We start from the raw sequence: 25,100 nt of genomic DNA, 5'->3' as shown, positions 1-25,100 counted from the left end.
ACTTGACCACTCTGTAAAAATCAATAAATTGAGGAGTACCCAGAACTATTCATATAGCTCATAACACAGTGGTTAATGAATAGATAATTAGATAAGAAAGTCACTGTATAGAAAGTTCAACAAGTACGTGGCTCAAGAGTCCCACCAGTTCAATAGTATACATCCAGGACTGAGTATAGCGCAAATTCATACGGTCAAATATCTCCCACTACATAATCTGTAACATATTCTAAAAGACTTGATGGATCGGGAGGTATGTTTTTGTATGTTCTCTTGTATCCTCCTCCCATCATGCTAAGCACTGTATACCAGCACTACCACTGATGTCTTACACTAAATGATAATAATACCATACACTCACACTTGATGTCATCACAAAGACATTTCTTGCTAGGTGGTCTTCCTTTAAAAAATGTCTGTCTGTTGCAACTTAATACTTTACACCACAACCATCTACACATTCAAAAGCTTTTTAGTGAAATGAATTAGAGAACTATAACCACATATCCAGTTACATTGTCATTTTTGTCATCCTGGAGGTTGAAACCTGGATTAGAGAAGCTTGATTTCAACGAGTAATCTAGTTTTTGCTACTGGAAGAATACTTGCTCAACATTACAATTTTGTGGGAATGTAAATGATAAATATATGTGGGTTGGTTAAAATAAAAAGCCCTTTATCTTTACCTCCTTCCTCATCCTCTTCTGGACAACAAAAGCAGCAAGATGCTTTCTGCAAATAAAATGAATAAACATGTAAAGTAAGAAACAAACAAGCGTTTTTCACTGGAACTTTATTATTTTAGATGTGCAGTATACTATTAAGACACAAATACAGATATAGAATACACATATAAAACATATAAAAATAACTAAATACATTGAATATCTATACAGGGAGTGCAGAATTATTAGGCAAGTTGTATTTTTGAGGATTAATTTTATTATTGAACAACAACCATGTTCTCAATGAACCCAAAAAACTCATTAATATCAAAGCTGAATATTTGTGGAAGTAGTTTTTAGTTTGTTTTTAGTTTTAGCTATATTAGGGGGATATCTGTGTGTGCAGGTGACTATTACTGTGCATAATTATTAGGCAACTTAACAAAAAACAAATATATACCCATTTCAATTATTTATTTTTACCAGTGAAACCAATATAACATCTCAACATTCACAAATATACATTTCTGACATTCAAAAACAAAACAAAAACAAATCAGTGACCAATATAGCCACCTTTCTTTGCAAGGACACTCAAAAGCCTGCCATCCATGGATTCTGTCAGTGTTTTGATCTGTTCACCATCAACATTGCCTGCAGCAGCAACCACAGCCTCCCAGACACTGTTCAGAGAGGTGTACTGTTTTCCCTCCTTGTAAATCTCACATTTGATGATGGACCACAGGTTCTCAATGAGGTTTAGATCAGGTGAACAAGGAGGACATGTCATTAGATTTTCTTCTTTTATACCCTTTCTTGCCAGCCACGCTGTGGAGTACTTGGACGCGTGTGATGGAGCATTGTCCTGCATGAAAATCATGTTTTTCTTGAAGGATGCAGACTTCTTCCTGTACCACTGCTTGAAGAAGGTGTCTTCCAGAAACTGGCAGTAGGACTGGGAGTTGAGCTTGACTCCATCCTCAACCCAAAAAGGCCCCACAAGCTCATCTTTGATGATACCAGCCCAAACCAGTACTCCACCTCCACCTTGCTGGCGTCTGAGTCGGACTGGAGCTCTCTGCCCTTTACCAATCCAGTCACGGGCCCATCCATCTGGCCCATCAAGACTCACTCTCATTTCATCAGTTCATAAAACCTTAGAAAAATCAGTCTTGAGATATTTCTTGGCCCAGTCTTGATGTTTCAGCTTGTGTGTCTTGTTCAGTGGTGGTCGTCTTTCAGCCTTTCTTACCTTGGCCATGTCTCTGAGTATTGCACACCTTGTGCTTTTGGGCACTCCAGTGATGTTGCAGCTCTGAAATATGGCCAAACTGGTGGCAAGTGGCATCTTGGCAGCTGCACGCTTGACTTTTCTCAGTTCATGGGCAGTTATTTTGCGCCTTGGTTTTTCCACACGCTTCTTGTGACCCTGTTGACTATTTTGAATGAAACGCTTGATTGTTCGATGATCACGCTTCAGAAGCTTTGCAATTTTAAGAGTGCTGCATCCCTCTGCAAGATATCTCACTATTTTTTTACTTTTCTGAGCCTGTCAAGTCCTTCTTTTGACCCATTTTGCCAAAGGAAAGGAAGTTGCCTAATAATTATGCCCACCTGATATAGGGTGTTGATGTCATTAGACCACACCCCTTCTCATTACAGAGATGCACATCACCTAATATGCTTAATTGGTAGTAGGCTTTCGAGCCTATACAGCTTGGAGTAAGACAACATGCATAAAGAGGATGATGTGGTCAAAATACTCATTTGCCTAATAATTCTGCACTCCCTGTATATATTATATAACCATCTAGAGATATATACTAAGGTGAGCAAACATTCTCAGATTATTTTACTACTAAAAAGTACCAATGCACCAGAGGCTCCATAATAACAGAAGACTAGGACATTTTTTACTTGGAGAGGCTATCACGTTATATTAAGACTTGATCCAATGGTCTAACCAGCTTTCTAAGTGGTTGGAAATTGATATATAGGACCAGTATGGAAGTTATTTGTCTAGTTACTTTATTGGCCAACATATTTTTAGGAAGTGTGCTATCATTTGTCTTGATGAACTCATCTGTGTGTACTGACTTGGCCTGCTCAAAATGATTATCATGGTATACTGAGAACTCTTTGAGAATGAACTGTGTGCCACTGCAAAGATCACCAACTGAATAAAGAAGACAAAGTTCAGATGCATAGATTTATCGCTGAAACAGAATGTGTGTTTCTGCTTACTAACCTGGAATTCATATGTATATACTTTGATCATCCACAAAGGACCAAACATCTCTGCAAGGTAGGAGGCTTCATTACTGAAACAAAAATAAATATTTTTCAAAATGTAAGAAAATCTACACAATACAGTAAAGAGGGAAAATACGTTCTTAAGTCTTACAACGGTCCTTGTTTCACTCACATCTCAAATGTGCCTCACTCACACTATCACCCCTAGTGCCACTACTACTAGCAATTCAGGTCCTAGTCCTACAATAACCACGTTTCCAGTGCAACCTGCCCAAGGTAACAGTCTTCAAAACCCACAAAAAATAATAACAAAAACTGCATGCAAATATATAATACTTCATACAGCAGTAAAGAGACTCCTAAAGTAGGTTCCTGCCTTAATTTTGGTTCAGCTTTGTCATGTTTCTTCAATATCGATTTAAAAAAATCACTCCTAAGCTTAATGAAAAAAGTGGGTCTTTATCTTGAATGATGTTACCTCTAGCCTCCATAGTAGCCCCCTAAACACCAAATGACTGTCATGTGATTACTGCAACGTCTAGCAAGACAGAAGTTTTAGATTTTTAATCCAAGGAACTATGTTAAAGAAATAACATGACAAATCTGGAACAATGATAAAGGTAGAAACCTATCAACTTTTGTTTGGTGTTCCCAGGGCACTAGCTGTTGTTGTGGTTAATGAAAACATGGCAATTGCTTAACTTGCTTGATACTTGCTTACAGTTCTAAAATATAGGGCGAGATTACATATACGGTGTAGGTTTCAGCGCAACTGCTGAAACCCATGCCGTTTGTGAATCACATATACGGCTGCGGCAGGTCATATACTGCTGTAAGTCTAATAAACTGGCGATGTTCAGAAATGTGTGGAAATAGAGATTTCTGGAGTTGCCAGTGACTTATGGTAGTATATGAACTGCGGGCGCCTAAAGAAAAAAATAAATCACATGTAAAATTCTAACCCATCGAAAAAAAAGTAACCCGACACGTCAAGCCCCTATAGCCTAGTCACAGCCGGCCCGATCACGCCATTAAACTGAATGTAGCTCGCTCCTGCTACCAGACCAGAGCGGGAGCGAGCTACATTCAGTTTAATGACATGATCGGGCCGGCTGTGACTAGACAGCATGCCGCATTGCACTTAGGAAAAAAACAGATCCGCTTAGTAGAGCCAGGAACGGTGTTCTGCAAAATTCTACTTTGTGATAAAATATCTCTGAAATATTTTGTTATATAAAGTTGGTGCTAAGATAATGTTACAGGAGTACAGGAGTGTTACAGTATGTGGCACAACACAGTTAATTGTATTTGATGTTTTGGAGATAAAAACATTCGCCTAGATTACGAGTCTTGCGTTAGCCTTAAAAAGCAGTGTTGAGGGGTCCCAACGCTGCTTTTTAACGCCCGCTGGTATTACGAGTCTGGCAGGTACAGGTGTACCGCTCACTTTTTTTCTGTGATTTTCACATACCGCAAATCCCCTTCCGTCAATTGCGTATCCTATCTTTTTAATGGGATATGCCTAACGCCGGTATTACGATTTCAGGAAAAAGTGAGCGGTACAGCCTCTCCTGTCCAGACTCCTACCGCATTTAAAAGTCAGTAGTTAAGAGTTTTATGGGCTAACGCTGTAACATAAAACTCTTAACTAAAGTGCTAAAAGTACACTAACACCCATAAACTACCTATTAACCCCTAAACCGAGGCCCCCCCCGCACATCTCAAAAACGTAAATAAATGTTTTAACCCCTAATCTGCCGACCGGACATCGCTGCCACTTTAATAAATATATTAACCCCTAAACCGCCACACTCCCACCTCGCAAACACTAGTTAAATTTTATTAACCCCTAATCTGCCGGCCCTAACATCGCCGCCACTTACCTACATTTATTAAGCCCTAATCTGCCGCCCCCAACGTTCCCGCTACTATATTAAATTTATTAACCCCTAAATCTAAATCTAACCCTAAGTCTAACACCCCCCTAACTTAAATTTAATTTAAATACATCTAAATAAATTTACTATAATTAATTAAATTATTCCTATTTAAAACTAAATACTTACCTGAAAAATAAACCCTAAGCTAGCTACAATATAACTACTAGTTACATTGTAGCCATTTTAGGATTTATATTTATTTTACAGGCAACTTTGTATTTATTTTAACTAGGTATAATAGTTATTAACTATTTAATAGCTACTTAGTTAAAATAAATACAAATTTACCTGTAAAATAAATCCTAACCTAAATTACAATTACACATAACACTACACTATCATTAAATTAATTACCTAAACTACCTACAATTAAAGTAAATAAACTAAAGTACAAAAAACAACAAACACTAAATTACAGAAAATAAAAAAATTATTGCAAGTTTTTAAGCTAATTACACCTACTCTAATCCCCCTAATAAAATAAAAAGTCCCCCAAAATAATAAAACTTCCTACCCTATACTAAATTACAAATAGCCCTTAAACAGACCTTTTGCGGGGCATTGCCCCAAAGTAATCAGCTCTTTTACCTGTAAAAAAAAAATACAATACCCCCCCCCAACATTAAAACCCACCACCCACACACCCAACGCTACTCTAAAACCCACCCAATCCCCCCTTAATAAAACCTAACACTACCCTCTTGAAGATCTCCCTACCTTGAGACGTCTTCACCCAGCCTGGCACAAGTGGACCTCCAGAGGGGCAGAAGTCTTCATCCGATCCAGCCAGAAGAGGACATCCAGACCGGCAGAAGTCTTCATCCAGGCGGCATCTTCTATCTTCTTCCATCCGGAGCGGAGCAGGTCCATCTTGAAGACATCCGACACGGAGCATCTTCTTAAAAACCGACGCGACTGAAGAATGAAGGTTCCTTTAAGGGACGTCATCCAAGATGGCGTCCCTTCAATTTTGATTGGCTGATAGAATCATATCAGCCAATCGGAATTAAAGTAGGGAAAAACCTATTGGCTGATGCAATCAGCCAATAGAATTGAGCTCACATTCTATTGGCTAATTGGAACAGCCAATAGAATGTATTTGTATTTAGTTTTAAATAGGAATAATTTAGTTAATTATAGTAAATTTATTTAGATGTATTTAAATTATATTTAAGTTAGGGGGGGTGTTAGGGTTAGACTTAGGTTTAGGGGTTAATAAATTTATTATAGTGGCGACGACGTTGGCGGTGGCAGATTAGGGGTTAATACATTTAATATAGTTGCGGCGACGTTGGGGGGTTAATAAATAAAATGTAGGGTTCGGCAATGTTGGGGGCATCAGATTAGGGGTTCATAAGTATAATGTAGGTGGCGGCGGTGTCCGGAGCGGCAGATTAGGGGTAATTAATATAATGCAGGTGTCGGCGATGTCGGGGTGGCATATTAGGGGTTAATAAGTGTAAGATTAGGGGTGTTTAGACTCGGGGTTCATGTTAGGGTGTTAAGTGTAAACATAAAATGTATTTTCCCATAGGAAACAATGGGGCTGCGTTAGGAGCTGAACGCTGCTTTTTTGCAGGGTTTTTTTCAGCCGATTCTGCCCCATTGTTTCCTATGGGGAAATCGTGCACGAGCACGTTCAGCCAGCTCACCGCTACCGTAAGCAGCGCTGGTATTGAGGTGAGATGTGGAGCTAAATTTTGCTCTCCGCTCACTTTTCTGAGGCTAACGCCGGCTTGCAGAAAACTCGTAATACCAGCGTTGTCTTAAGTGAGCGGTGAGAAAAAAAGGTTCGTTAGCACCGCACACCATTACCGACAAAAACTCGTAATCTAGCCGATTTTTAGTACAATAGACACACTTAATATTGACTGCAGACCAGAAGAGACAGTGGATAGTTCACAAGATTACACCACATTGATCCTGATAATAGCTCTCCTCATCCCTGGAATTTTTGGTCCAAATAAGTGCTTGCAAGGTTATGGCATCCGTGTTTTAGCGTGCATAGGAAATATTCCTGCAGTGTGGAGAATCAGCCCCATTGATCCCTATGGGGAAATCATGCACGAGCACGTTTTTCAAGCTTACCGCTACCGTAAGCAGTGCTGGTATTGAGGTGAGATGTGGAGCTAAATTCTGCTCTACGCTCACTTTTCTGAGGCTAACGCCGGCTTGCAGAAAACTCGTAATACCAGCATTGTCTTAAGTGAGCGGTGAGAAAAAAAGGCTCGTTAGCACCGCACACCATTACCGACAAAAACTCGTAATCTAGCCGATTGTTAGTACAATAGACGCTTAATATTGACTGCAGACCAGAAGAGACAGTGGATAGTTCACAAGATTACACCACATTGATCCTGATAATAGCTCTCCTCGTCCCTGGAATGTTTTGTCCAAACAAGTGCTTGCAAGGTTATGGCATCCGTGTTTTAGCGTGCATAGGAAATATTCCTGCAGTGTGGAGAATCAGCCCCATTGATTCCTATGGGGAAATCGTGAACAAGCACGTTTTTCAAGCTTACCGCTACCGTAAACAGCGCTGGTATTGAGGTGAGATGTGGAGCTAAATTCTGCTCTACGCTCACTTTTCTGAGGCTAACGCCAGCTTGCAGAAAACTCGTAATACCAGCGTTGTCTTAAGTGAGCGGTGAGAAAAAAAGGCTCGTTATCACCGCACACCATTACCGACAAAAACTCGTAATCTAGCCGATTGTTAGTATAATAGACGCTTAATATTGACTGCAGACCAGAAGAGACAGTGGATAGTTCCCAAGATTACACCACATTGATCCTGATAATAGCTCTCCTCGTCCCTGGAATTTTTTGTCCAAACAAGTGCTTGCAAGATTATGTCATCCGTGTTTTAGCGTGCATAGGAAATATTCCTGCAGTGTGGAGAGACCACAACAGTTGGCTACTACTGGTAAACAACTTAATTGGAAAATTGCATGCAGCCATTAAAAAGTAGAGATCTGGAAAATTGAGTCAGAAAGTGCTGGTCCACCAAAACAATGTCCCATGCGCAAGTCCTTTGTTGCCATGGCTACCATTGTTGAAGCTAAATTTGAATGCTTCATCGCCTCCCATATTCACTATATCTTCCCGCCAGTGACTATTACATTTTTCCAAGTTTGAAGCGTCACTTGCAAGGAATACGTTTTTATGCTAAAGTAATGGTAGCTGTTTTTAAATTGCTGGACGATCATGAACAGACATAATAATGTTGCAACCTTATTTTCAGAGGCTGTGTGAGCTGAAGGGGGATTATATTTATTACAATATGTCATGTGTCTGTTTTGTTTCTATGACAGGATAGGACTTATTGTTCTACCTGTCATTAGGATCAGGGTAATTTTTATTGATTCCAGCAACAGTCTATCTGCATAAGTGTTTTAGTTGGACATCTGTTCTCATTTAAGAGTATACAGAAATATACTGTGATGTCATGCTGTGAGGCCTGAACATGAAAACACATTATATTTTTTAAATTAGTTTTATTTTTTATTTTAGACAAAAAATGCTAATAAAAGCATATATATTTCATGTGAACAAAATTAAAGGGACAGCAAACACCTTGCAATAACATTTTTAATACAAATTAACGTAAACAGCTAGATTACCAGTTTTGCGTTATGAGCGGCTCGGTGCTAACTTGCAAGTTATTTCCACCGCTCACCTCCCTATAGCGCTGCTATTACAGGTTTGCAAAAACCGGGCGTTAGGAGGCAATATGGCAGCATTGAGCTCCACTGAGCTCCATACCGCACCCAAATACCAGCGCTGCTTTGAGCTGGTTTTACGTGCTTGTGCGCGATTTCCCCATAGACATCAATGGGGAAAGCCGGATAAAAAAAAGCCTAACACCTGCAATAAAGGAGCGTTAAGCTCCGTAACACAGCCCCATTGATTCCTATGGGGAAACAAAAGTTATGGTTACACCTAACACCCTAACATAAACCCTGAGTCTAAACACCCCTAATTTGCCGCCCCTGACATCGCCGCCCTCTACATTACACTTATTAACCCCTAATCTGCCGCCCCTAACATCGCCGCCACCTACCTACACTTATTAACCCCTAATATGCCGCCCCCGACATTTCACTTATTAACCTCTAATCTGCCGTACCGACACCTATATTACAGTTATTAACCCTAATCTCCCGCCTCCGACATCGCCGCCACCTACCTACACTTATTAACCCCTAATCTGTCGCCCCAACGTCGCCGCCACTATACTAAAGTTATTATCCCCTAAACCTAACCCTAAGTCTAACCCAAACCCTAACGTAACCCTAACCCTAACACCACTAACTTTAATGTAATTAAAATAAATCTAAATAAAAATTACAATTAATACCTAAATAATTCCTATTGAAAACTAAATACTTACCTGTAAAATAAACCCTAAGCTAGCTACAATATAAATAATAGTTACATTGTAGCTATCTTAGGTTTTATTTTTATTTCACAGCTAAGTTTGTATTTATTTTAACTAGGTAGACTAGTTAGTAAATAGTTATTAACTATTTACTAACCACATAGTTAAAATAAATACAAATTTACCTGTAAAATAAAACCTAACCTGTCTTACACTAACACCTAACCTTACACTACAATTAAATCAATTACATTAATTAAATACAATTAACTAAATTACAAAAAAACAAAACACTAAATTAAACAAAATAAAAAAGAAATTATCAAATATTTAAACTAATTACACCTAATCTAATAGCCCTATCAAAATAAAAAGCCCCCCCCAAAATAAAAAAGCCCCTAGCCTAAACTAAACTGCCAATAGCCCTTAAAAGGGCCTTTTGCGGGGCATTGTCCCAAAGAAATCAGATCTTTTAGCTGTAAAAAAAAACCAGTAAAACTCACCACCCACACAACCAAACCCCCCAAATAAAATCCTATCTTAAAAAACCTAAGCTCCCCATTGCCCTAAAAAGGGCATTTGGATGGGCATTGCCCTTAATAGGGCATTTAGCTCTTTCTCAGCCCAATCCCTAAACTAAAAATAAAACCCACCCAATAAACCCTTAAAAAAAACCTAACACTAACCCCCGAAGATCCACTTACAGTTTTTGACCGGTAAGTTTGTATTTATTTTAACTAGGTAGTTAGTATATAGTTAATAACTATTTACTAACTAGTCTACCTAGTTAAAATAAATACAAACTTACCTGTGAAATAAAAATAAAACATAAGCTAGCTACAATATAACTATTAGTTATAGTGTAGCTATCTTAGGTTTAATTTTATAGGTAAGTATTTAGCTTTAAATTGGAATTATTTAGGTATTAATTGTAATTTTTATTTATAATTATTTAATTATGTTAAAGTTAGTGGGTGTTAGGGTTAGGTTTAGGGGTTAATAACTTTAGTATAGTGGCGGCGATTTTGGGGGCAGCAGATTAGGGGTTAATAACAGTAATGTAGGTTGCTGCGATGTTAGGGACAGCAGATTAGGGGTTAATAATATTTAACTAGTGTTTGTGATCCGGGAGTACGGCGGTTTAGGGGTTAATATGTTTATTATAGTGGCAGCGATGTTGGGAGCGACAGATTAGGGGTTAATATTTTTATTTTAGTGTTTGCGATGCGGGAGGGCCTCGGTTTAGGGGTTAATAGGTAGTTTATGGGTGTTAGTGTACTTTTTAGCACTTTAGTTATGAGTTTTATGGTACAGCTTTGTAGCGTAAAACCCATAACTACTGACTTTCAGTTTACGATACGGATCTTGTAGTTATAGGCTGTACCGCTCACTTTTTGGCCGGACAGGCAAACTCGTAATACCGGCGCTATTGAAGTCCCATTGAAAATTGACTTTTTGAAAGCTGCGGTAGTTACGTTGCGTTACGGCCAAAAAAGTGTGTGGTACAGATATACCTGCAAGACTCGTAATACCAGTGGTAGTGAAAAAACATAATTTATGTAAGAATTTACCTGATAAATTAATTTCTTTCATATTGGCAAGAGTCCATGAGCTAGTGACGTATGGGATATACAATCCTACCAGGAGGGGCAAAGTTTCCCAAACCTCAAAATGCCTACAAATACACCCCTCACCACACCCACAATTCAGTTTAACGAATAGCCAAGAAGTGGGGTACTAAAGAAAGGAGCAAAAAAGCATAAACAAAGGAATTTGAATAATTGTGCTTTATACAAAAAAATCATAACCACCATAAAAAAGGGTGGGCCTCATGGACTCTCGCCAATATGAAAGAAATTAATTTATCAGGTTGGTAAATTCTTACATAAATTATGTTTTCTTTCATGTAATTGGCAAGAGTCCATGAGCTAGTGGTGTATGGGATAGCAATACCCAAGATGTGGAACTCCATGCAAGAGTCACTAGAAAGGGAGGGATAAAGAATAAAGACAGCCAATTCCGTTGAAAAAATGAATCCACAACCCAAATCATAAGTTTTAATCTTATAATGGAAAAGAAAAAAAACTGAAATTATAAGCAGAAGAATCAAACTGAAATAGCTGCCTGAAGAACTTTTCTACCAAAAACTGCTTCTGAAGAAGAAAAAACATCAAAATGGTAGAATTTAGTAAATGTATGCAAAGAAGACCAAGTTGCTGCTTTGCAAATCTGATCAACTGAAGCTTCATTCTTAAAAGCCCAGGAAGTGGAAACTGACCTAGTAGAATGAGCAGTAATCCTCTGAGGCGGGGATTTACCCGACTCCAAATAAGCGTGATGAATCAAAAGTTTTAACCAAGATGCCAAAGAAATGGCAGACGCCTTCTGACCTTTCCTAGAACCAGAAAAGATAACAAATAGACTAGAAGTCTTCCTGAAAACTTTAGTAGCTTCAACATAAAACTTCAAAGCTCTCACCACATCCAAAGAATGTAAAGATCTCTCCAGAGAATTCTTAGGATGGGGACACAAAGAAAGGACAACAATTTCCCTACTAATGTTGTTGGAATTCACAACTTTAGGTAAGAATTTAAATGAAGTCCGCAAAACTGCCTTATCCTGATGAAAAATCAGAAAAGGAGACTCACAAGAAAGAGCAGACAATTCAGAAACTCTTTTAGCAGAAGAGATTGCCAAAAGAAACAACACTTTCCAAGAAAGCAATTTAATGTCCAAAGAATGCATAGGCTCAAACGGAGGGGCCTGTAAAGCCTTCAAAACCAAATTAAGACTCCAAGGAGAAGAGATTGATTTAATGGCAGGCTTGATACGAACCAAAGCCTGTACAAAACAATGAATATCAGGGAGTTTAGCAATTTTTCTGTGAAATAAAACAGAAAGAGCAGAAAATTGTCCTTTCAATGAACTTGCAGACAAACCCTTATCCAAACCATCCTGAAGAAACTGTAAAATTCTAGGAATTCTGAAAGAATGCCAAGAGAATTTATGAGAAGAACACCATGAAATGTAAGTCTTCCAAACTCGATAATAAATCTTTCTAGAAACAGATTTACGAGCCTGCAACATAGTATTAATCACTGAGTCAGAGAAACCTCTATGACTAAGCACTAAGCATTCAATTTCCATACCTTCAAATTTAATGATTTGAGATCATGATGGAAAAACGGACCATGAGATAGAAGGTCTGGCCATAGTGGAAGTGGCCATGGTTGGCAACTGGACATCCGAACAAGATCTGCATACCAAAACCTGTGAGCCCATGCTGGAGCCACCAGCAGCACAAACGATTGCTCCATGATGATCTTGGAAATCACTCTTGGAAGTAGAACTAGAGGCGGAAAAATATAGGCAGGTTGATAACTCCAGGGAAGTGTCAATGCATCCACTGCTTCCGCCTGAGGATCCCTGGACCTGGACAGGTACCTGGGAAGTTTCTTGTTTAGATTAGATGCCATCAGATCTATTTCTGGAAGCCCCCACATCTGAACAATTTGAAAAAACACATCTGGGTGAAGAGACCACTCTCCCGGATGTAAAGTTTGATGACTGAGATAATCCACTTTCCAATTGTCTATACCTGGGATATGGACCGCAGAAATTAGACAGGAGCTGGATTCTGCCCAAACAAGTATCCAGGATACTTCTTTCATAGCCTGAGGACTGTGAGTCCCACCCTGATGATGATTGACATACGCCACGGTTGTGACATTGTCTGTCTGAAAACAAATAAACGTCTCTCTCTTCAATAGAGGCCAAAACTGAAGAGCTCTGAGAATCGCACGGAGTTCCAAAATATTGATTGGTAATCTCGCCTCTTGAGATTTCCAAACCCCTTGTGCTGTCAGAGATCCCCAGACAGCCCTCCAACCTGAAAGACTCGCATCTGTTGTGATCACAGTCCAGGTTGGATGAACAAAAGAGGCTCCTTGAACTATACAATGGTGATCTAACCACCAAGTCAGAGATAGTCGAACATTGGGATTTAAGGATATTAATTGTGATATCCTTGTATAATCCCTGCACCATTGGTTCAGCATATAAAGTTGAAGAGGTCTCATGTGAAAACGAGCAAAGGGGATCGCGACCGATGCTGCAGTCATGAGACCAAAACCTCCATGCACATAGCTACTGAAGGGAATGACTGAGACTGAAGGTTCCGACAGGCTGTAACCAATTTCAGACGTCTCTTGTCTGCTAGAGACAAAGTCATGGATACTGAATCTATTTGGAAACCTAAAAAGTTTACCCTTGTCTGAGGAATCAAAGAACTTTTTGGTAAATTGATCCTCCAACCATGTCTTTGAAGAAACAACACTAGTTGATTTGTGTAAGATTCTGCAGAACATAAAGACTGAGCAAGTACCAAGATATCGTCCAAATAAGGAAACACCACAATACCCCGCTCTCTGATTACAGAGAGTAGAGCACCGAGAACCTTTGAAAAGATCCTTGGAGCTGTCGCTAGGCCAAAAGGAAGAGCAACAAATTGGTAATGCTTGTCTAGAAAAGAGAATCTCAGGAACTGATAGTGATTTGGATGAATCGGAATATGAAGATATGCATCCTGTAAGTCTATTGTGGACATATAATGCCCTTGCTGAACAAAAGGCAGAATAGTCCTTATAGTCACCATTTTGAATGTTGGTACTCTTACATAACGATTCAAAACTTTTAGATCCAGAACTGGTCTGAATGAATTCTCTTTCTTCGGGACAATGAACAGATTTGAATAAAACCCCAGACCCTGTTCCTGAAAAGGAACTGGCACGATTACCCCAGATAACTCCAGGTCTGAAACTGCGCTTTCTCTGGGTTCACTGGAATGCGTGAGAGAAAGAAACTTCTCACACGCAGTCTTACTCTGAAACCTATTCTGTACCCCTGAGAGACGATTTTCTGAATCCAATGATTTTGGACTGAATTTATCCAAACATCCTTGAAAAATTTTAATCTGCCCCCTACCAGCTGAGCTGGAATGAGGGCCTGCACCTTCATGCTGACTTGGGGGCTGGTTTAGATCTCTTAAATGGCTTGGATTTATTCCAGATTGAGGAAGGCTTCCAATTGGAGACCGATTCCTTAGGGGAAGGACTAGGTTTCTGTTCCTTAGTTTGTCGAAAAGGAACGAAAACGGTTAGAAGCTTTACATTTTTATCCTGAGGCAAAAAAGCTCCCTTCCCCCCAGTGGCAGTTGAAATTATAGAATCCAACTGAGAACCAAATAATTTATTACCTTGGAAAGAAAGAGATAGCAATGTTGATTTAGAAGTCATATCAGCATTCCAAGATTTAAGCCATAAAGCTTTTCTAGCTAAAATAGCTAAAGACATATATCTAACATCAATTCCGGTGATATCAAAAATGGCATCACAAATGAAATTATTAGCATGTTGAATTAATTTAACAATGCTATACACATTATGATCTGATACTTGTTGCGCTAAAGTTTCCAACCAAAAAGTTGAGGCAGCTGCAACATCAGCCAAAGAAATAGCAGGCCTAAGAAGATGGCTTGAACATAAATAAGCTTTCCTTAGATAAGATTCAAGCTTCCTATCTAAAGGATCTTTAAAGGAAGAACTATCTTCCGTAGTAATAGTAGTATGTTTAGCAAGAGTAGAGATGGCCCCATCAACTTTGGGGATCTTTTCCCAAAACTCCAACCTATCAGTAGGCAAAGGACACAATTTTTTAAACCTTGAGGAAGGAGTAAAAGAAGTACCCAGTCTATTCTATTCCTTAGAAATCATATCTGAAATAGCATCAGGAACTGGAAAAACCTCAGGAATAACTACATGAGGTTTATAAACCGAATTTAAACGTTTACTAGTTTTAGTATCAAGAGGACTAGTCTCCTCCATATCTAATGCAATCAACACTTCATTTAATAAAGAACGAATATACTCCATTTAAAATAAATAAGAGGATTTGTCAGTGTCAATATCTGAGGCAGGATCCTCTGAATCAGACAGATCCTCATCAGAGATAGATAAATCAGTATTTTGTCGGTCATTAGAAAATTCATCAACTCTATGAGAAGTTTTAAAAGACCTTTTACGTTTATTAGAAGGGGGAATGGCAGACAAAGCCTTCTGAATGGAATCAGAAATAAATTCTCTTAAATTTACAGGAATATCCTGAGCATTAGATGTTGATGGACAAGTACACTAATGGAAACATTTTCTGCATGTAAAAGTTTATCATGACAACTATTACAAACCACAGCTGGAGGAATAGTTACCACAGGTTTACAACAAATGCACTTAGCTTTGGTAGAACCGATATCAGGCAGCAGGATTCCAGTAGTAGATTCTGAGACAGGATCAGATTGAGACATCTTGCAGTATGTAAAAGAAAAAACAACATATAAAGCAAAATTATCAATTTCCTTATATGACAGTTTCAGGAATGGGAAAAAATGAAAACAGAATAGGCCTCTGACATAGAAAAAAAGACCAGAGGCAATAGGAATGAGGTCTTGCATAATGAAAAAATGTTTGGCGCCAAGTATGACGCACCACAAACTGACAAACATTTTTTGGCGCCAAAAACGTCCAGAATGAAACTCGAGCGTCATAGATGACGCAACCTCGTGAAAAGACTCGGCGCCAACTAAGACGCCGGAAATGACGAATTTGCGTTAACAAACGTAATTTTCGTGCCAAAAAAGTCTTGCGCCAAGAATGACGCACTAAATTATAGCATTTTGCGCTCTCACAAGCCTAATACAGCCCGCAATAGAAAGAGTCAATTTGAAAACCTCAGGTAAGAAAAATTTTTTTTAATTTTTTTTAAAACATTTCCCAGATATGAAACTGACAGTCTGCAAAAACATAATTTATGCTTACCTGATAAATTCCTTTCTTCTGTAGTGTGATCAGTCCACGGGTCATCATTACTTCTGGGATATTACTCCTCCCCAACAGGAAGTGCAAGAGGATTCACCCAGCAGAGCTGCATATAGCTCCTCCCCTCTACGTCACTCCCAGTCATTCGACCAAGGACCAACGAGAAAGGAAAAGCCAAGGGTGAAGAGGTGACTGGAGTATAAATTAAAAAATATTTACCTGCCTTAAAAACAGGGCGGGCCGTGGACTGATCACACTACAGAAGAAAGGAATTTATCAGGTAAGCATAAATTATGTTTTCTTCTGTTAAGTGTGATCAGTCCACGGGTCATCATTACTTCTGGGATACCAATACCAAAGCAAAAGTACACGGATGACGGGAGGGATAGGCAGGCTCTTTATACAGAAGGAACCACTGCCTGAAGAACCTTTCTCCCAAAAATAGCCTCCGATGAAGCAAAAGTGTCAAATTTGTAAAATTTGGAAAAAGTATGAAGCGAAGACCAAGTTGCAGCCTTGCAAATCTGTTCAACAGAGGCCTCATTCTTGAAGGCCCAAGTGGAAGCCACAGCTCTAGTAGAATGAGCTGTAATTCTTTCAGGAGGCTGCTGTCCAGCAGTCTCATAAGCTAAACGAATTATGCTACGAAGCCAAAAAGAAAGAGAGGTAGCGGAAGCTTTTTGACCTCTCCTCTGCCCAGAGTAAATGACAAACAGAGAAGACGTTTGTCGAAATTCCTTAGTTGCCTGTAAGTAAAATTTTAGAGCACGGACTACATCCAGGTTGTGCAGTAGACGTTCCTTCTTTGAAGAAGGATTTGGGCATAAAGAAGGAACAACAATCTCTTGATTGATATTCCTGTTAGTAACTACCTTAGGTAAGAACCCAGGTTTAGTACGCAGGACTACCTTATCCGAATGAAAAATCAAATAAGGAGAATCACAATGTAAGGCTGATAATTCAGAGACTCTTCGAGCCGAGGAAATAGCCATTAAAAATAGAACTTTCCAAGATAACAACTTTATATCAATGGAATGAAGGGGTTCAAACGGAACGCCCTGTAAAACATTAAGAACAAGGTTTAAACTCCATGGTGGAGCAACAGTTTTAAACACAGGCTTAATCCTGGCCAAAGCCTGACAAAAAGCCTGGACGTCAGGAACTTCTGACAGACGTTTGTGTAACAGAATGGACAGAGCTGAGATCTGTCCCTTTAAAGAACTAGCAGATAAACCCTTTTCTAAACCTTCTTGTAGAAAAGACAATATCCTAGGAATCCTAACCTTACTCCAAGAGTAACCTTTGGATTCACACCAATATAGGTATTTACGCCATATCTTATGGTAAATCTTTCTGGTAACAGGTTTCCTAGCCTGTATTAAGGTATCAATAACTGACTCAGAAAACCCACGTCTTGATAAAATCAAGCGTTCAATTTCCAAGCAGTCAGCTTCAGAGAAGTTAGATTTTGATGTTTGAAGGGACCCTGTATCAGAAGGTCCTGTTTCAGAGGTAGAGACCAAGGTGGACAGGATGACATGTCCACCAGGTCTGCATACCAAGTCCTGCGTGGCCACGCAGGTGCTATTAGAATCACTGATGCTCTCTCTTGTTTGATTCTGGCAATCAATCGAGGAAGCAGCGGGAAGGGTGGAAACACGTAAGCCATCCTGAAGTCCCAAGGTGCTGTCAGAGCATCTATCAGGACTGCTCCTGGATCCCTGGATCTGGACCCGTAACGAGGAAGCTTGGCGTTCTGTCGAGACGCCATGAGATCTATCTCTGGTTTGCCCCAACGTCGAAGTATTTGGGCAAAGACCTCCGGATGAAGTTCCCACTTCCCCGGGTGAAAAGTCTGACGACTTAAGAAATCCGCCTCCCAGTTCTCCACTCCCGGGATGTGGATTGCTGACAGGTGGCAAGAGTGAGACTCTGCCCAGCGAATTATCTTTGATACTTCCATCATAGCTAGGGAGCTTCTTGTCCCTAACTGATGGTTGATGTAAGCTACAGTCGTGATGTTGTCCGACTGAAACCTGATGAACCCCCGAGTTGTCAACTGGGGCCAAGCCAGGAGGGCATTGAGAACTGCTCTCAATTCCAGAATGTTTATTGGCAGGAGACTCTCCTCCTGACTCCATTGTCCCTGAGCCTTCAGAGAATTCCAGACGGCACCCCAACCTAGAAGGCTGGCGTCTGTTGTTACAATTGTCCAGTCTGGTCTGCTGAATGGCATCCCCCTGGACAGATGTGGCCGAGAAAGCCACCATAGAAGAGAATTTCTGGTCTCTTGATCCAGATTCAGAGAAGGGGATAAGTCTGAGTAATCCCCATTCCACTGACTTAGCATGCACAGTTGCAGTGGTCTGAGGTGTAAGCGTGCAAAGGGTACTATGTCCATTGCCGCTACCATTAAGCCGATTACCTCCATGCATTGAGCCACTGACGGGTGTTGAATGGAATGAAGGGTGCGGCAAGCACTTTGAAGTCTTGTTAGCCTGTCCTCTGTCAGGTAAATCTTCATTTCTACAGAATCTATAAGAGTCCCCAGGAAGGGAACTCTTGTGAGTGGAACGAGTGAACTTTTCTTTTCGTTCACCTTCCATCCATGTGACCTTAGAAATGCCAGCACTAACTCTGTATGAGACTTGGCAGTTTGAAAGCTTGAAGCTTGTATCAGAATGTCGTCTAGGTATGGAGCTACCGAGATTCCCCACGGTCTTAGTACCGCCAGAAGAGCACCCAGAACCTTTGTGAAGATTCTTGGAGCTGTAGCCAATCCGAATGGAAGAGCCACAAACTGGTAATGCCTGTCTAGGAAGGCAAACCTTAGGTACCGATAATGATCTTTGTGAATCGGTATGTGAAGGTAAGCATCTTTTAAATCTACAGTGGTCATGTACTGACCTTCTTGGATCATAGGTAAAATTGTCCGAATAGTCTCCATCTTGAACGATGGAACTCTTAGGAATTTGTTTAGGATCTTTAAGTCCAGGATTGGTCTGAAAGTTCCCTCTTTTTTGGGAACCACAAACAGATTTGAGTAAAACCCCTGTCCCTGTTCTGATCGTGGAACTGGATGGATTACTCCCATTAACAAGAGCTCTTGTACGCAGCGTAGAAACGCCTCTTTCTTTGTCTGGATTGTTGACAATCTTGACAGATGAAATCTCTCTCTTGGAGGAGAGTATTTGAAGTCCAGAAGGTATCCCTGAGATATTATCTCTAGCGCCCAGGGATCCTGAACATCTCTTGCCCAAGCCTGGGCGAAGAGAGAAAGTCTGCCCCCCACTAGATCCGATCCCGGATCGGGGGCCCTCAATTCATGCTGTTTTAGGGGCAGCAGCAGGTTTCCTAGTCTGCTTGCCCTTGTTCCAGGACTGGTTAGGTTTCCAGCCTTGTCTGTAGCGAGCAACAGCTCCTTCCTGTTTTGGTGCAGAGGAAGTTGATGCTGCTCCTGCTTTGAAATTACGAAAGGAATGAAAATTAGACTGTCTAGTCTTGGCTTTGGCTTTGTCCTGAGGCAGGGCATGGCCTTTACCTCCTGTAATGTCAGCGATAATCTCTTTCAACCCGGGCCCGAATAAGGTCTGCCCTTTGAAAGGTATATTAAGCAATTTAGACTTAGAAGTAACATCAGCTGACCAGGATTTTAGCCACAGCTCCCTGCGTGCCTGAATGGCGAATCCTGAATTCTTCGCCGTAAGTTTAGTAAGATGTACTACGGCCTCCGAAATGAATGAATTAGCTAGTTTAAGGACTCTAAGCCTGTCCGTAATGTCGTCCAGAGTAGCTGAACCAATGTTCTCTTCCAGAGACTCAATCCAGAATGCCGCTGCAGCCGTGATCGGCGCAATGCATGCAAGGGGTTGCAATATAAAACCTTGTTGAACAAACATTTTCTTAAGGTAACCCTCTAACTTTTTATCCATTGGATCTGAAAAAGCACAGCTATCCTCCACCGGGATAGTGGTACGCTTAGCTAAGGTAGAAACTGCTCCCTCCACCTTAGGGACCGTTTGCCATAAGTCCCTTGTGGTGGCGTCTATTGGAAACATTTTTCTAAATATCGGAGGGGGTGAGAACGGCACACCGGGTCTATCCCACTCCTTAGTAACAATTTCAGTAAGTCTCTTAGGTATAGGAAAAACCTCAGTACTCGACGGTACCGCAAAATATTTATCCAACCTACACATTTTCTCTGGTATTGCAACTGTGTTACAATCATTCAGAGCCGCTAACACCTCCCCTAGTAATACACGGAGGTTTTCCAGTTTAAATTTAAAATTTGAAATATCTGAATCCAGTCTGTTTGGATCAGAACCGTCACCCACAGAATGAAGTTCTCCGTCCTCATGTTCTGCCACCTGTGACGCAGTGTCTGACATGGCCCTAATATTATCAGCGCACTCTGTTCTCACCCCAGAGTGATCACGCTTACCTCTTAGTTCTGGTAATTTAGCCAAAACCTCAGTCATAACAGTAGCCATATCCTGTAATGTGATTTGTAATGGCCGCCCAGATGTACTCGGCGCTACAATATCACGCACCTCCCTCTGAGCGGGAGATGTGGGTACTGACACGTGAGGCGAGTTAGGCGGCATAACTCTCCCCTCGTTGTTTGGTGAAATTTGTTCAATTTGTACAGATTGATTTTTATTTAAAGTAGCATCAAAACAGTTAGTACATAAATTTCTTTTGGGCTCCACTTTGGCATTGCAACAAATGACACAGGTATCATCCTCTGAATCAGACATGTTTAACACACTAGCAAATAAACTTGCAACTTGGAAATACAATTCAATTAGAATAATATTAAAACGTACTGTGCCTTTAAGAAGCACAGAAGATCTATGACAGTTGAAAATTAATAAATTGAAACAGTTATAGCCTCAATCCTTGTAAACAACACAACTTTAGCAAAGGTTTAATCCCATTAGCAAAGATAACAAATTCTGAAAGCAGGAAACAAATTACAGAATAAACGTTTTTTATCTCAGTCAAACTATAATTCTCACAGCTCTGCTGAGAGAAATTACCTCCCTCAAAATAAGTTTTGAAGACCCCTGAGCTCTGTAGAGATGAACCGGATCATGCAGGGAATACAATGAGTTGCTGACTGAAATATTTGATGCATAGAAAAAGCGCCAAAAAACGGCCCCTCCCCCTCACACACAGCAGTGAGGGAGAACAGAAACTGTCAGAAAACAGATTAAGCAACTGCCAAGTGGAAAAATAGTGCCCAAACATTTATTCACTCAGTACCTCAGCAAATGAAAACGATTTTACATTCCAGCAAAAACGTTAAACATAATCTCTAGTTATTAAACAGCTTTATGTATTTCTTACAGTGTAATTCTAGTGAAGTACCATTCCCCAGAATACTGAAGTGTAAAGTATACATACATGACATTATATCGGTATGGCAGGATTTTCTCATCAATTCCATTGTCAGAAAATAAAAACTGCTACATACCTCTATGCAGATTCATCTGCCCGCTGTCCCCTGATCTGAAGTTTACCTCTCCTCAGATGGCCGAGAAACAGCAATATGATCTTAACTACTCCGGCTAAAATCATAACAAAAACTCTGGTAGATTCTTCTTCAAACTCTGCCAGAGAGATAATAACACACTCCGGTGCTATTTTAAAATAACAAACTTTTGATTGAAGATATAAAACTAAGTATAATCACCATAGTCCTCTCACACATCCTATCTAGTCGTTGGGTGCAAGAGAATGACTGGGAGTGACGTAGAGGGGAGGAGCTATATGCAGCTCTGCTGGGTGAATCCTCTTGCACTTCCTGTTGGGGAGGAGTAATATCCCAGAAGTAATGATGACCCGTGGACTGATCACACTTAACAGAAGAAAAGGAAATATTCTGATAAAACTGAATCATGGCAAATATAAGTACAAAACATATATTAAGAACTTTACATATAAAATGTCAAACCATAGCTGAGAGTGTCTTAAGTAAATGAGACATACTTACCAAAAGACACCCATCCACATATAGCAGATAGCCAAACCAGTACTGAAACGAAAATCAGTAGAGGTAATGGTATATAAGAGTATATCGTCGATCTGAAAAGGGAGGTAGGAGATGAATCTCTACGACCGATAACAGAGAACCTATGAACTAGATCCCCGTTAGGAAGACCATTGTATTCAATAGGTGATACTCCCTTCACATCCCTCTGACATTCACTGTACTCTGAGAGGAACCGGGCTTCAACATGCTGAGAAGCGCATATCAACGTAGAAATCTAGCACAAACTTACTTCACCACCTCCATAGGAGGCAAAGTTTGTAAAACTGAATTGTGGGTGTGGTGAGGGGTGTATTTATAGGCATTTTGAGGTTTGGGAAACTTTGCCCCTCCTGGTAGGATTGTATATCCCATACGTCACTAGCTCATGGACTCTTGCCAATTACATGAAAGAAAGCAGCGTTATGAAGCTTTTTCACTCATAACGCAAAACTCGTAATCTAGCCAATAGTTTGTTACAATGTTTCTTTAATAACCAAACTCCGCCCACCACTTGCCTCATTTGAATTAGCCAGTCTGAGTTTGCAGACAACAAGGCTAGTCACAGTCATAAAGTTAGTATAAAGTGAATTGTTTTACAGTTGTCTGTTAAAGCCAAATAGGGCTTAGCCTTGACAAGTCAGCAGGGTTAATTTACATTCACAATTTTTAGACCTAAATTACATAAAAATGAGGCTGTTAAAGGTATAATAGAAAAAAAGTGCAGCTACATCTCATGTATTTTAATATTAAACGCACATCAGTGCACTTACAAGATAAAAACAAAGTGAAATCATGTCACAAAAATTCAAACCGGATCGCTGTGTTATGATATCAGTTCCTGCAAGTGGTCTAATAACACACTTAAACAGTGGCTACTAAGATAATAAAGCTGCTCGTCGTTGTGTAGTGAACTACTGAAGCCAGGTAAGGACCAGAAACTTCTAAGTGTTTAATCCGTCAACGGAGGGACTTTCTCAAGAAGATACTTACATGAAAAGAGGGAAAAATAAACAAAAATGTATTACAAAGTTGTTTACTATACACAACTAAACATTTTATATAACAATCTCAAGGTGTTTACCGTCCCTTTAAAGCTAGACATAGTTATCCAATTTCACACAGACCAGAAAATTAGCCTTTTTAGTCTTGATGCAAAATTAAACAATGTTAGTTTGTCTAACTCTTGCAGAATGAATGGCCAAATATAATAATAAAAATGTATGTTAATTCAAAAGTTAGAATGTGAACTAGTAAAGTATAGAAATGTATGTCTTTTATCTTATGGTAACACATTAACAATTGACGAACATTAACTCAGGCTAACAAAAAGTTTTTAAAAGAGTCTAACTATTCCCTGCTTTACACATTACAGGTTTTTTTCTCCATTGTTCCATATTTTATTGGGTACAGGCAGCTGTATATTGCTGACTTTTCCACACTTGTTAATGTGCAGCAATAAATGACTTGGCTGCACAACAATACAACTTAGTTACAAATATTTACAGCATTGCAGATTGAGCTCATATCTTGCAGTGGGTGTGCTGTGACCAGATCCAAAGGGCAGCTGTTACTGGCCTCTGTGTTTTGAACTTCTAATATTGTGGGCTTAATTAGAATGGATGCTTTGCATACTCAGAGAACCAACAATTCCAAAGGCTTTAGTTGTTGCTGTGTTACTGACCTTTCACCATATCCTCTGCAAGCTTAGTTACGTTTAGTAAGGACCATTATTTATAACAGCTGGCATCAATCACTGTAGTTATGAAGATAAGTGTAAGTCCCCATTTATATTGTATGTGCTGCCTCCCTTACATTCCCTATATATGGGGGTTGTAACCTGTAGACTGATAAATATCAGTGTCACAGCATCTTAGTTATTTAAAGGGACACTAAACCCAAATTTTTCGTGATTCAGATAGAGCATGCAATTTTAAGCAACTTTATATTTTACTCCTATTATCATTTTTTCTTCGTTCTCTTGCTATCTTTATTTGAAAAAGAAGACATCTAAGCTTTTATTGTTCAGACTCTGGACAGCACTTAATTGGACAGCACTTTATTACATTCTTGCATTTTAAATAAAGATACCAAGAGAATGAAGAACATTTGATAATAGGAGTAAATTAGAACATTGCTTAAAATTTCATGCTCTATATGAATCACGAAAGAAAAAAATTGGGTTCAGTGTCCCTTTAAGGTCTCACAAAACAGCACAATTTAAAGGGACATTAAACACTAAATCCATTTTATAAGCATAGTAGTGAGGTTATTCTCCACTTCTCCTTAGTCATGGGTGCCGCCTTGTTGAAATCTTTCAATCAATTCCAGTGTTGACCTGTTTGCACATGTGCCGTAACTCTCCTTTATATACCTGCTGTGTAACCTAGGTTCCATATTGGCAGCATCCATGACTCAAGGGAGGTGCAGGAAATGTATTTAGTGTTTAGTGTCCTTTTAATATATTTCTCAAACATACTGCATGTGATTATGCAGTGAGATATGTGCCACACTTTTATTAAAGGGACATGAATGTCAAAATTAAACTCAGATATACCATCCAATTTTATTTGTTTCCAAATTTACTTAAAGTGTACTTTGATCTCTTGTTATGCTTTGTTGAAACATAGTTTTCCATGAAGGCATATTCATACTCAAGCTCAGGAGTAAGCATGTGTCTTCAGTACCATATTTACATTAGCCTAGATTCAATAAAGTCCTTCATTAAACTATTTCAAAGAGAGAGAGAAAAAAACGACAACATCACAAAAAAAAAGAAAAAGTTCAATTTAGAGATCTGTAGACTCCCTCATCACAGGTGTAAGTTGCAAGCTGCCATTCACTTCTCTACTAATAGAACAAGTTCCACTGTGAAGGATACTGGCCTCACAAAAACACCCTAAAACCTTACAGAACAAATGTATTAATATGAAAGAAAAAACCTATAAAACCGTCCACTACACT

General features: G+C 39.6%; 1 protein-coding gene across 1 annotated transcript in view; it reads right to left on the bottom strand.

The window, feature by feature from the left end:
* SERINC4 (serine incorporator 4) overlaps positions 1–25,100 on the bottom strand; it is a 250,149-nt gene that overhangs the window by 46,364 nt on the left and 178,685 nt on the right. Inside the window, exons 9-10 of the mRNA XM_053719367.1 lie at positions 2,914–2,986; positions 687–732 (exon numbers count right to left, since the gene is read on the bottom strand). Coding sequence (XP_053575342.1) covers positions 687–732; positions 2,914–2,986 — 119 coding nt within the window. The remainder of the gene's footprint in view (positions 1–686; positions 733–2,913; positions 2,987–25,100) is intronic.

This window comes from Bombina bombina, chromosome 6 (genome assembly GCF_027579735.1).
Source record: "Bombina bombina isolate aBomBom1 chromosome 6, aBomBom1.pri, whole genome shotgun sequence".
Classification (NCBI taxonomy): Eukaryota; Metazoa; Chordata; class Amphibia; order Anura; family Bombinatoridae; genus Bombina; species Bombina bombina.
The sequence above is the reverse complement of the archived record's forward strand: the minus strand, read 5'-3'. Positions and strand labels throughout refer to the sequence as shown.